The sequence below is a fragment of the Epinephelus lanceolatus genome, chromosome 17 (assembly GCF_041903045.1).
Source record: "Epinephelus lanceolatus isolate andai-2023 chromosome 17, ASM4190304v1, whole genome shotgun sequence".
Lineage (NCBI taxonomy): Eukaryota > Metazoa > Chordata > Actinopteri > Perciformes > Serranidae > Epinephelus > Epinephelus lanceolatus.
The window spans coordinates 978754-990155 of record NC_135750.1 but is presented as its reverse complement, the minus strand read 5'-3'; the positions used below and the strand labels follow the sequence as shown (position 1 = coordinate 990155).

Below are 11402 nucleotides of genomic sequence, written 5' to 3'. Positions count from 1 at the left end.
CACGTCGCCTCAGCCTCGGTGACGTCATCACGTGCCGTGCGTGCAGCCCTGTGGAGGCGGAGTCAGAGCCTGTGGTGTTTGTAGTTTAGATTCAGCGACACAAACCTCCGAGTTTCACCGTTTCCGTGTAAAATAACCTCCGACAGTGAGCCGAGGGACCGTTCACACCGCCACAGAGCCGGGACGAACACGGTAAAGTGCCCGGTGAACTGAACGCTGCAGCGGAAAAATGTCTGCGGGCTCCGGGAACAGAAACACGAACACGGAACCGTGGGGCAGCTTCGATGACAACCTCATCCAGGTGAGCTAACATGCTAATCACACAGCTAACGTGCTAATAGAGAAACTATTAGGAGAACCAACTACACAGCTAGCATGCTAACCGGGAGCTAACTTCCCAGCAAGCTAGCTCAGATGCTAACAGGCTGACTGACCTGTCAGACAGGTTTATTAGCAGCAGTTAGCATAAGATAAGCTAATAAGTGTTGGAGTGTTTGACATGACCGGAACTGACGAGCAGCTGAGCAGGTAAACATACAGCACCTCAGTGACGTCATGATACACTGAACCTAACGAAACGTACCTGTATCTGATGACGTCAGACAGGGAATGTAGCGACAGTGTGTGTGCGTGTGTGTGTGTGTGTGTGTGTGTGTGTGTGTGTGTGTGTTATTATTTCAGTGTCTCAGGTCAAAACAGCTCAAAGACTCACTGAAACAGTTTTGCAAATAAAGACATTTGCCAAGATGTTCAAAATGGAGCTGTTGTTGTGAGAGTGTGTTTGGCCTGGCCGTTAACCCTGTGTGTCCCTCAGGGCGGCGGCGCGGCGGTCATCGACATGGAGAACATGGACGACACGTCGGGCTCCAGCTTCGAGGACATGGGAGAGATGCACCAGAGGATGAAGGAGGAGGAGGAGGTGACCGCTGAGGCGGCCGCCACCGAGGACGACGTCACAGAGGACGGAGAGTTTCTGGGCATGAAGGGGTTAAAGGGCCAGCTGGGCCGACAGGTGGCAGACGAGGTGAGTCCAGGTGTGAGGTCAGAGGTTGTGCTTCCTGTCAGCGGTGTCACTGATGTCACTGAGACGGTGTTTCCATCACTGCACAGTTTCAGTTCTTGTCAGTGTACAGGCATGTTACATGTAACAGGTGAAGGTGGTCCACACCTGCACGCTTCACCCGAATATATCTGTGCTGAACAAAACAACCACAACATGACGGGGGCGGAGCCAACCATGATGGGGGCGGAGCCAGCTTGTCCCAGTCTCTACTTTAAGGGACAGTTCAGATGTTTTTAAGTGCTTCTGTATGAGCTGCTGATCCACAGTCACTCAGTACGTTACCATGGAAACAGTTAACCTTTTCCAGCCACCGACAGCAGTTTGGATCATATTCACTATTGGGCTGAAACGATCCCTCGAATAATCCGATCACTATAAAGCCTCGAGGCTTTGTTAAACCCAGCACAACTACACAGCCCACTGAGTTTTGCATGGACGGTTGTTTCTGTTGCACAAGCTGCGCAGCCGTAACATGGATGTAGTGTGGTTTGCAAAACGATGGAGGAAGAGAGACAAAAAGAGGAGACACCAAGGAAAAGGACAGGAAGTGTAGAGCGTGGGATCACTGCAGGTTAAAATGACAACAGTTCAGAGTGTGTTGCAAATCAGAGTTAGCATGCCACAGCAACACGTCCTCAATGCTGCAACATCTAAGTCAGAAACATCCAGTGTGTGATCGAGGTCACCGACACAACAAGGTACTTAACGTCACGTTTAATTACTGATCATACTGATCAGATCATACGTGTGTTATGGTTTTATAACAGCTGATCAATAAGAGAAGTCAGCGCGGCGGCTAACGTTAGCTGTGATGTGTCATGTGTGTGAGCTGCTAGAGAATACAGCAACACATGGAAACTAAAATGCTGAGGTCAGTTTGTTGAAGCCTGAGCTTCATTCATGTTATTATGTTAGTCACACACACACTCACTCACACACAGCCCTCACTCACTCACTCACTCACTCATTCATGCACACATGCACCCCCTCAATCACTCTCAGACACACACAGTAGAAAATGGATCCTAGATGCACAGATGGAGTGCAGCAGGTGTGAGGCACCAACTGACCACAGTGACAGAGTCTGAACTCCCCGTCACAGGAACTTTAAGGATGATAATTATGTCATAAATATCAAGTAAAAAAAATGAATTATACTCTGAAGTCACAGAGTCGTACTTTGGCAGCTTTGTGCAGAGGGCTCCACCATGTTAACTGAGTTTACACACAGCACATGCATCATGTCACCTGTCACAAATGTTAAAGTGCACACTGCAGACAAATGTTGAATTTTGCTGCTCGTCTCTGTCGTTTCACACACTGTTATTATTTCTGTTCTCACCCTTAAATAAAGCTAAAGTCATTTAATAAAAACATTTCTTATCCGATTAATCACCAGAATAATCAATAGAATACTTGATTACTAAAAGAATCAATAGCTGCAGCCCTGATTCACTGATCGTTACAGACCCACAGAATCATGTCTTCTATGAATATGTAAAGTTTATACATCAAACTAAAGAAGAGACCTTCTGTTTTTATTCTGTCGTATTACATTTATTTTTATCAACACTTGAGTTTGTGACTTTTCAGTAAAATAAACATTTCAGACAAAAAGCAGAGGAAAAAGCGTTTTTGTCAGAGTTGTTTTAAAGAACAAAATCAATTTGACATTTACATAATTTGTTTTTTTTTTCATTTCTGTATGTCAGTCTGAACTGTGTAAATAATAATAATAATAATAATAATAACATTGTCTTTGAGGTGCAGCAGCTGAACACGTCGTCACGTTCAGTGATCGTTCAGTGTTCTGTTGTCTCCTCTGTGGTCGTCTTGTCCGTGTGTCACCGTCATGGACATCCCGTCTCGTCCCACCAAACTCTTTGTTTCTTCGTCCAAATCGGATTCAGAGTGTTGATCAAAACAGGAAGTGTCAGCATCTGAGTCCTTCAGCGTCTCCACGGCTTCAGAAACCGTAAACTCTTTTGTCGGCGCCGGCATTTTAGTACAGTTCACAAGCTGCTACATCTTCTTCCAGTTTCCATCAGATCTTCCTCTCTGTTTGTTTTTGGACAGGCCGTGCTGTTCTGTTCCACAAGATGTGAAACAGCGCCCCCTGTCTTATAAACGTGAAAACACGGGTTGACGGAATATCTCGTCAATGGCAGGGAAACAGTGAAGTGGAGCTACAGTTCCAGCTGGACGAGGACATCTAACTGGCCTACTGTCCTTGTCCCAGTATACAAGCACGGGAGGGGAATCCATTTATTGAGCCAAGTATGTGCGACTCCTCTACGATAGGTGGAGATATGCCCCCTTTCAGCTTGTTAGTATTGGACCTTTTTCCTGTTGACCTATTACGTCACAGACCAAACAATCATCACTGTCTGACTGATGGAGGCAGCAGTCGACCAGCAGCTCCTGAGGTCAGCGACATTAAGTCACAGTATTTCTCAGTGGAGTCTGGAGTTAAAGAGAGCGATGTAACAGCTTCAGTTTCCTGTTGGAAATCACGTCTGACATGACGCAGTGAAAATACTCACTAACATACAGAGTACACTTAAACTATTTTCTTAGGTGTGTTAAACGTGTTGTGTTGGCGCCTCGCCCTCAGCAGCACGGCTCCAGTGTCCTCCTGACAGCTGATGCACCTCAAAACATCCAAACTGTCCCTGTAAAATATTTAAAGCAGTCTGACCTGAACAGGTGTGTGAAGTGTCACAGAGTTTAACCTGAGTCTCACCTGTGTGATGCGTTCAGGTGTGGCAGGCGGGGAAGCGTCAGGCCTCCAGAGCCTTCAACCTGTACGCCAACATCGACATCCTGCGGCCGTACTTTGATGTGGAGCCGGTGCAGGTCCGCAGCAGGTGAGACACTTCCTGTTTCCTGTCAGCTGTTTTCCGCTCAGCCTGACGCTAACAGATGCTAACGGATGCTAACTGTCTCCTCTCAGGCTGATCGAGTCCATGATACCTGTCCGCATGATCAACTTCCCCCAGGTACAAGCTTCAACTTCCTGTTTCCCATCAGGTTCAGCCTGACACACACGCACACACACACACACACACAGTTTTATAATCCGGTTCAGTTGACAGGACTTTCACAATAAGAGCGTTGTGACAGTGTGTACTTCCTGTGTGTAGAAGATCGCAGGTGAGCTGTACGGCCCGCTGATGCTCGTCTTCACTCTGGTGGCCATCCTGCTGCACGGCATGAAGACGTCAGGGACCGTCATCGTAAGAACACACACACACACACACACACACACACCTGAAAACACCTCAACAGCACCCACACTTCTTCTGATGTCACTGTGATGTCACTCCGCAGAGGGAGGGGACCCTGATGGGAACAGCCATAGGAACGTGTTTTGGTTACTGGCTTGGCGTTTCCTCCTTCATCTACTTCCTGGCGTACCTGGTCAACGCTCAGATCACCATGCTGCAGATGCTCTCCCTGCTGGTCAGTCGCAGTACTGCAACTACAGACAGCACACAGCACACACACACACACACACACACACACACACACACACAAGGTAAGTTTGAAACTACAGTTCCCAGGATGCTTTGGGAGGTGTAAACAGGAAGTAAAGTGTTGCTGTGTGTGTTTGTCTACATGTTGTTGGACTGTCACAGGATAACTCTGATAATGTAGGAAACTGCTCACTGACATCACTTCCTGTCTGGTCACCAGGGTTACGGTCTGTTTGGTCACTGCATCGTCCTCTTCGTCACCTATAACATCCACTTCCACTTCCTGTTCTACATCCTGTGGCTGCTGTTTGGAGGACTGTCCACCCTGCGCATGGTGAGGACTACGTTTCCCATCAGCCCCTCTGTTGTCCCTCCAGCTGTGAGCTCACCTGGTCTGTGTGTCTCCCGACAGGTGGCGGCTCTGCTGTCTCGTACAGTGGGTCAGACTCCTCGCCTCCTCCTCTGCGGGACGCTGTCTCTGCTCCACATGCTCTTCCTGCTCTACCTGCACTTCGCCTACCACAAGATCGTCGAAGGTCAGATGCCGCGTCATGACATCATTTTCTAAGGTCACATGACCGGGGTTCACCTGCTACCTCACCGTCGGCGCCATGTTGGAAAGGGCGAGACTCGACTGTACACAAAGACAGGAAACAGGAAGTGCAGATGAAAATCACTGTTAGGTTTATATTTATCAACTGATTTCAGTCAGTCGTTTTTTATGACTCCACAATGACGATGTTTCCAGGTTGTCTGTCCGTCCGTCCGTCCGTCCGTCCGTCCCCTCCTTATGAACACGACGTCTCAAGAATATAAAAACAACTTGTTGCAATAGGTTTTGAAATATAAACGTTAAAGCACTTTATATCCAGGAAATCTGCAGCTTCCCTGTTTACTGTCTCGGTTTACAGGCAGGTCTACCCTCGCCAATATGGCGGTTGACATATGATCCAGCGGCCAATAGATACAGTTGGTACTAATGGAAACGCCCACAAAACATCACATCCTCTTATGACAAGGTGGAAAACAGAGCATATATTTTACTGACTTTATTTTTCAACCTGGAATCTGTTATGAAGAATCTGGGTTACAAACTGTGACCACACACCAGCTGTATCTATGAGTTTATGAATCTGTAGGTTTTGACGTCAGAGTAAGACTTCCTGTCTGTGTTTTGACTTCCTGTCTGTGTTTTGGCGTCAGAGTGAGACTTCCTGTCTGTGTTTTGACGTCAGAGTGAGACTTCCTGTCTGTGTTTTGACGTCAGAGTGAGACTTCCTGTCTGTGTTTCAGGGCTGCTGGACTCTTTGGAAGGACCCAACATGGCGCCCATGCAGCGGGTGGCCAGAGATGTACCTGAGCTGACACTGAACGCCTCATTGAGGACCCTGGGGCCCCTGCTGAGGGCCCGCTGAGGCCCCCAACACAGACACATCTCTTCCTGTCAGAACCTTCAAGTTAAAAGTTGATCTCTTTCTCTGTTTGTACATTTTTTATTCTTTCTGAGTGTCTGTAATATTTTGGGTTGTTGACATGTATTTATAGTTTCTGTATAGACTCTAATAAACTATGGGATGGACAGTGTGTGACTCTGTGGATATACACACTCAGTGACATGAGTTTAAATGACTACTGTCAGTTTTCTCAGCGCAGGTCCTCATTAGTTTACACTTATAATTTTATTGTTTATGCACATTATTATTACTTTACATGATCACGTTATTAATAGCATTTTATTGTTATCACAATTATTATATTATTAATAATGATACTTTATTTATTTATTTATTTATTTTAACACTAACAGCTGCAGACTTTTACTTTGAAATGTTATTTAGATTACGGGTTTCTTCACCCACAGCTCAGTCTGTCAGGTAGTCCCGCCCCCTCCTCCCTGGCGACCACCTCCTGGTTCATCCAATCAGAGGCCGAAGAGTCAACAGACGCCCGACATTCAGCCAATCAGAGCGGAGACAGAAGAATGTGCCGACAGCGGTGTTCCTGCGAGACCGGACTCAGGGCAGCACGGCCCTGACGTCACCGTGTAAAACTCCTCATTTGCCTCGCGCGCGGGAAGACTTGGCGCGGACAGACAGCCGAGACAGGAAGTGGACACACCGAGCTGCTGTGACCATGAAGGTGTATTTCTGCGGGAGTATCTGCGGCGGCAGAGATGACGTGCACGTGTACCGGAGGATCGTTCAGAAGCTGCAGAGCTACGGGACCGTCCTGACCGAGCACGTGAGCAGCCCCGAGCTCACCGACAGAGGTCAGAGGTCACACACACACGGTACTACAGTCTGTGCAGTACTCAGAGGTGGACTGGTACTGAACTACAACTGACCCGAGTGTTTCTGTTCTCTGCACCTCCTCCTCCTCCTCCTCCTCCTCCTGCACCTCCTCCTCCTCCTCCTCCTCCTGCACCTCCTCCTCCTCCTCCTGCATCTCCTCCTCCTCCTCCTCCTGCACCTCCTCCTCCTCCTTCACACACATGCCGGACTGTAGCAGGCTCGTTGCTGTTGGTGTCACCGCGGTGTCAGATTCATAAACAGTGTTCAACTCTTATTTTAACGCCTGTAAAGTTTAAATAGTTTTGTCATCGCGCTGTGTCGCGGTTCTCAGTGTGCGCGCGCGTTCGTTCAAACACTCAAACTGCTTAAATTAACAGATTTTCAAATGGAGTCTGGTGAAACTGTTTGAGGACTGTGAGTATAAATTTAAGCTCCTGTTTAATGTTTAATCACTTCACCTGAGTGCACGGGTCAAACGCCTGAACACAACACACGCTCCGCTCCATTCATTTGGGCTCCACTGACTGCGTACTGAAGCGACACGTAGAGACGCCAGCGGGGTTGTTTACCGTTTGCCGAGCCGAGAGGCTGCATGTAGTCTGCATGAAATGTTAAAGCATTTTCCACCTAAGTTATTACATATATTTGAGTTATCTACAAGTTTACTGTACTGTTTGTCATCTACTCGCTTTAAAATGTCCGCCACGGACATTTACACAATGTCACAGATAAACATGGGTAAATGCATGAAAAAAAATCATCACATATCACCTCTGATAATGGTTTATTCATTTAAAAACACACTGTGCTCGTTTAGCACACTATTTCATGTAGTTTTTATCTGCTGGAGGGTCGCGTAGGGGAGCGTAGCGCGACAAAAATAGAAGAGCTGTAATTGATGAACAGGGGGCGAGCTGCTACGGGACTCGCGCTGCAGACGTGTCGCGCTGCAGACGTGCCCGGTGGAGCCTGGCCGTGATTGTCTCGGACTCGGGACGGGTTCGTCTTCGGTCAGGAAAATGCGGTCCGAGCCTAGTGTGCTTACCTGTGTGTGTGCGCTTTGTGTGTGTGTGTGTGTGCGCATCGGGGCGAAACTCCGCTGTGCGCGATACAGAGGACAGAGGAGAACTGTAAACGGCAGTGCGCCGCTGCTAGCTGCATACAGGGGGAAACACTGCTCTTTATTGTACGAGTTCTTCTGGGTCATCGTGTACAGTTGTTCAGCAGCCATTCTCGCCTCTAAACTTTTCTATGCTCTCACGCGCTCAAGCGTGCCTGTGGTGTGCAGCAGTGAAATGGGTCCCTGCTGAAACACTTTCCTGCCGCGCACGTTCTGGACATTGTTTGGGCTATTCACCTGTATTGCGGTATATGAAAAAATCATATCATAACGAAAATAGATACCGGTTTTCGGTACGAACCGGTATATCGCCCAGCCCTAGGGAGAATATAATTCAGTGTGTAGTGTAATGACTGATGGACAGGACCTGGAAACAGGACAAGTTTCCAGTTCACACAGTAACCTTATAACTGTTGCACTGAGAGCAAAGTGCCTCGTCTGTCTGTGACCAGAGAAATAATCTGATTCCTGTTGTTGATGAAACCTTTACACAAGTGTGTGATGAGGAGCTGAGAGTCACAGCGTCTGACTGTGCAATGACAAAGATGGCGTCACCAGGACCAGATGGTCTAAGAGACGTTCTCTGTCTTGTTGCAGGCTGTAAGAGATGTGTTAACTCATGGTTTGATAGAACTGATGCCAACGCCTGGAAAAGATGAGAGAGCTTTAGACCTTTAACACTGTTGAACACAGAACTCTTATTGATTACAGTCACTTAATACAGGAGGATGGATTTATGTTGTTTTTAGATTTCCATAAAGCACGTGATTCGGCCCGTTAGCTTAGCAAACACATGGCTAATGCTGGTAAAGGAAGTGACGTAGTTGTCCTTTCAAACAGCTACTGTCACACCAGGACACTTTATTATTATTATTATCATTATTATTATTATTATTATTATCATTATTATCATCATTATTATTATTATTATTATTATTATTATTATTACTGATTTTTTGTCCTGATCTGTTTTTAGTTTGTTGTTATTTGTAGTAGCAGTATGTGAATTTTATTATTATTATTATACAATGATACAGTGACGATAATGAATAAAGGCGTGTGAGGACATAAAACAATAATAATACTAATAATGGTAACAATAAATCATTACAATAATGAAAACACAAAAACAACAACTATAATAAAATTCACATACTGCTACTACAAACAATAAAAGTAAAAACAAATGTGAGGAAAAAAATCAGTAACAATAATAAACCAATAATCACAATAATAACATTGAAATAATAATAATACTAATAATAAATATAGTCACAATCATAATAAAGTTAAGCAGATAAATACAAACAGGAAAAAAGTATTTGACTGTATTTAAAGTGTCTGAACAGATTTATCAGTTTGGTTTGATGATGTGAAACGATCAATAAATCAATCAGAATCTATTCATCTGTCATATCTGTCCTCTACCTGTCAAAGATCATGCTAATGTGAATGAGCTGCTGAGATTTAATTTGACACCACAGAAGAAGAAGAAGACAGGTGTGTGTGTGTGTGTGTGTGTGATGTCACTGAGCTGCTGTGCTGTGATTGGACAGGAGAGGACGCCACAGCAGCAGGAGACAGATTCATCCATGACCGAGACGTGGAGTGGCTGCAACAGTCTGACGGTGATTAACTCTTCATTGATTATTGATTATCGGAGGGCGGGTTGGCCCTGAGCAGCGTCTGAAGGCAGGCGTGTGTGTGTGTGTGTGAGACCTCTGACCTCTGACCTGTGTGTGCAGTGGTGGTGGCGGAGGTGACGCAGCCGTCTCTGGGCGTCGGCTACGAGCTCGGCCGAGCTGTCGCCATGAAGAAAAGGATCTTCTGTCTGTTCAGACCATCGTCAGGACGACGTGAGGACACTTCCTGTCTCCTTCCTTACTTTCCTAACCTCACTCTGGCTGCATCCTATTTCCCTCCCCTGTCTTCTTGTCTCCTTGTTTCCTTTACTTGTGTCTTTTCCTCGTGTGTCCTTCTGAGGAGACGTTTCAGATAAATTAGTTCAGGTCAGCGTTTCGTCTCGTGTCGTTTAGACGAGTAAAGCCAATCTCAGACACATCAGAGGTACAGATGTCTAACTTTGTTTCTAAAAACCTTTATTCTGAAAGGTGTACAGGAAGTTGGTTATTTCAAAAAAATAAAAGACTTATTTTAACGTTAAGTTTTTCACATAGTTTTTGGAGTATAAATAAACACGTTAATATAAATCCACAGTTGAAACTGCAGCTGTGTGTTTACTGAACGTACCTGATGTTGTCGTGTTGTCTGTCCTCCACTTCCTGTCTCTCTGCAGGTCTGTCGGCGATGATCCGCGGTGCCGAGGATGGCGACCTCTTCGTGGTGAAAGATTACAGCGAGGACGAGGCGGAGAACATTCTGGAAGAGTTCTTCAACAACCTGAAGAGAAGCTGAAAAACATCAGAACTTTGTTTCAGTGTCTTCAAAATAAAGTCGATAAAAGACGAACATGTTTCACTTCCTGTTTTCATCTGAAGAGTTAAATCAAACTGATCAATAACGTTCAGGATTGATTGATTATACTTACATTGTTTTTTTGTTTTTTTTAAACTTTGTCTGAATTTAAAGCTTTAATATTCATATCTGAATTCATGAACACTGATCTGATGATATTCAAATTAAAATACTGACACGTTTCACTTCCTGTGATCATCATGTTCCTCTGAATGTTAACAAACTGGAGGATGTGACATCATCAGGTGTCCAGCAGGTGGCAGCGCAGCTCAGAGTTTAAAATGGCCTCAGATACACGTTCCGTCCTGGTTCCTTCATGTAACTCTGAACAGGGTTAGACGAAGGAACCAAAGATCTGAGGTGAGAGCTGTGATGACATCAGTGGGCGTGTCTTATTCTGCAGACTCAGAGGAGACGAGAGAACTCATTGGACAAGAAGAGCCCACAGTGTTCTCAGTGACGGTTCAAGACCCAGAGCTCATTAAGTGGAACAGAGGGTAGTAAAGACTCTGAACTCACCTGAGGAGACACAAAGTGGTTCTATAAAGAACCTCCAAGGTTCTGCAGGAACACCTCATGTGGTCTGTTCTAGACGAGCACAGAGACGTGAGATATAAAGAAGGGTTCCATCAGTAGATCCTACAGAAAAGAAAGCCATCCTGACCACAGAACCCAGAGGATCTCCAGGAACCTTACAGAACCATAAAGGAACCTAAATATCCAGTTTAATTCTGGCTCTGAAGAGTGATGAGTCTGAAAGAACCCCAGTGAACCAGTGTGGTTATTTAGTGGTCCTGACACAAACCCTCCAGAGAGGCTGGGGAACCAAGAAGAACTCTGAAAAGCCCCGAATCTGGAGGACGTCTCAGAACCAGCATGGTACCTGCAGGTTCTGCACCGACTGGATCAGACTGTCGGCAAGTGATTTTTTTTTCATATACTTTATTAAGGTGGTACCTGGGTTGGAACCAGAGGGT

General features: G+C 45.8%; 2 protein-coding genes across 2 annotated transcripts; both read left to right on the top strand.

The window, feature by feature from the left end:
* Positions 1-47: 47 nt before the first annotated feature.
* Positions 48-6120, top strand: yipf3 (Yip1 domain family, member 3). The gene is made up of 9 exons (XM_033612932.2): positions 48-301; positions 815-1024; positions 3824-3930; positions 4017-4062; positions 4207-4299; positions 4394-4525; positions 4760-4873; positions 4952-5075; positions 5833-6120. Exons 1-9 carry the CDS (start codon positions 230-232, stop codon positions 5952-5954), a joined length of 1020 nt encoding a protein of 339 aa, XP_033468823.1. The 5' UTR covers positions 48-229; the 3' UTR covers positions 5955-6120.
* A 428-nt stretch (positions 6121-6548) lies between these two features.
* Positions 6549-10419, top strand: dnph1 (2'-deoxynucleoside 5'-phosphate N-hydrolase 1). Its single transcript, XM_033612818.2, has 4 exons — positions 6549-6808; positions 9507-9578; positions 9696-9806; positions 10247-10419. Exons 1-4 carry the CDS (start codon positions 6673-6675, stop codon positions 10363-10365), a joined length of 438 nt encoding a protein of 145 aa, XP_033468709.2. The 5' UTR covers positions 6549-6672; the 3' UTR covers positions 10366-10419.
* The last annotated feature ends 983 nt before the right edge of the window (positions 10420-11402 follow it).

Excerpts from the sequence above, each read along its gene's own strand:
- yipf3 (XM_033612932.2), top strand. The coding sequence starts at position 230 with ATGTCTGCGGGCTCCGGGAACAGAAACACGAACACGGAACCGTGGGGC. Across the intron at positions 4,300-4,393 it reads AGACGTCAGGGACCGTCATC|AGGGAGGGGACCCTGATGGG; the intron begins GTAAGAACACAC and ends GTCACTCCGCAG. Across the intron at positions 4,874-4,951 it reads GACTGTCCACCCTGCGCATG|GTGGCGGCTCTGCTGTCTCG; the intron begins GTGAGGACTACG and ends GTCTCCCGACAG.
- dnph1 (XM_033612818.2), top strand. The coding sequence starts at position 6,673 with ATGAAGGTGTATTTCTGCGGGAGTATCTGCGGCGGCAGAGATGACGTG. Across the intron at positions 9,579-9,695 it reads GTGGCTGCAACAGTCTGACG|TGGTGGTGGCGGAGGTGACG; the intron begins GTGATTAACTCT and ends CTGTGTGTGCAG. Across the intron at positions 9,807-10,246 it reads CAGACCATCGTCAGGACGAC|GTCTGTCGGCGATGATCCGC; the intron begins GTGAGGACACTT and ends GTCTCTCTGCAG.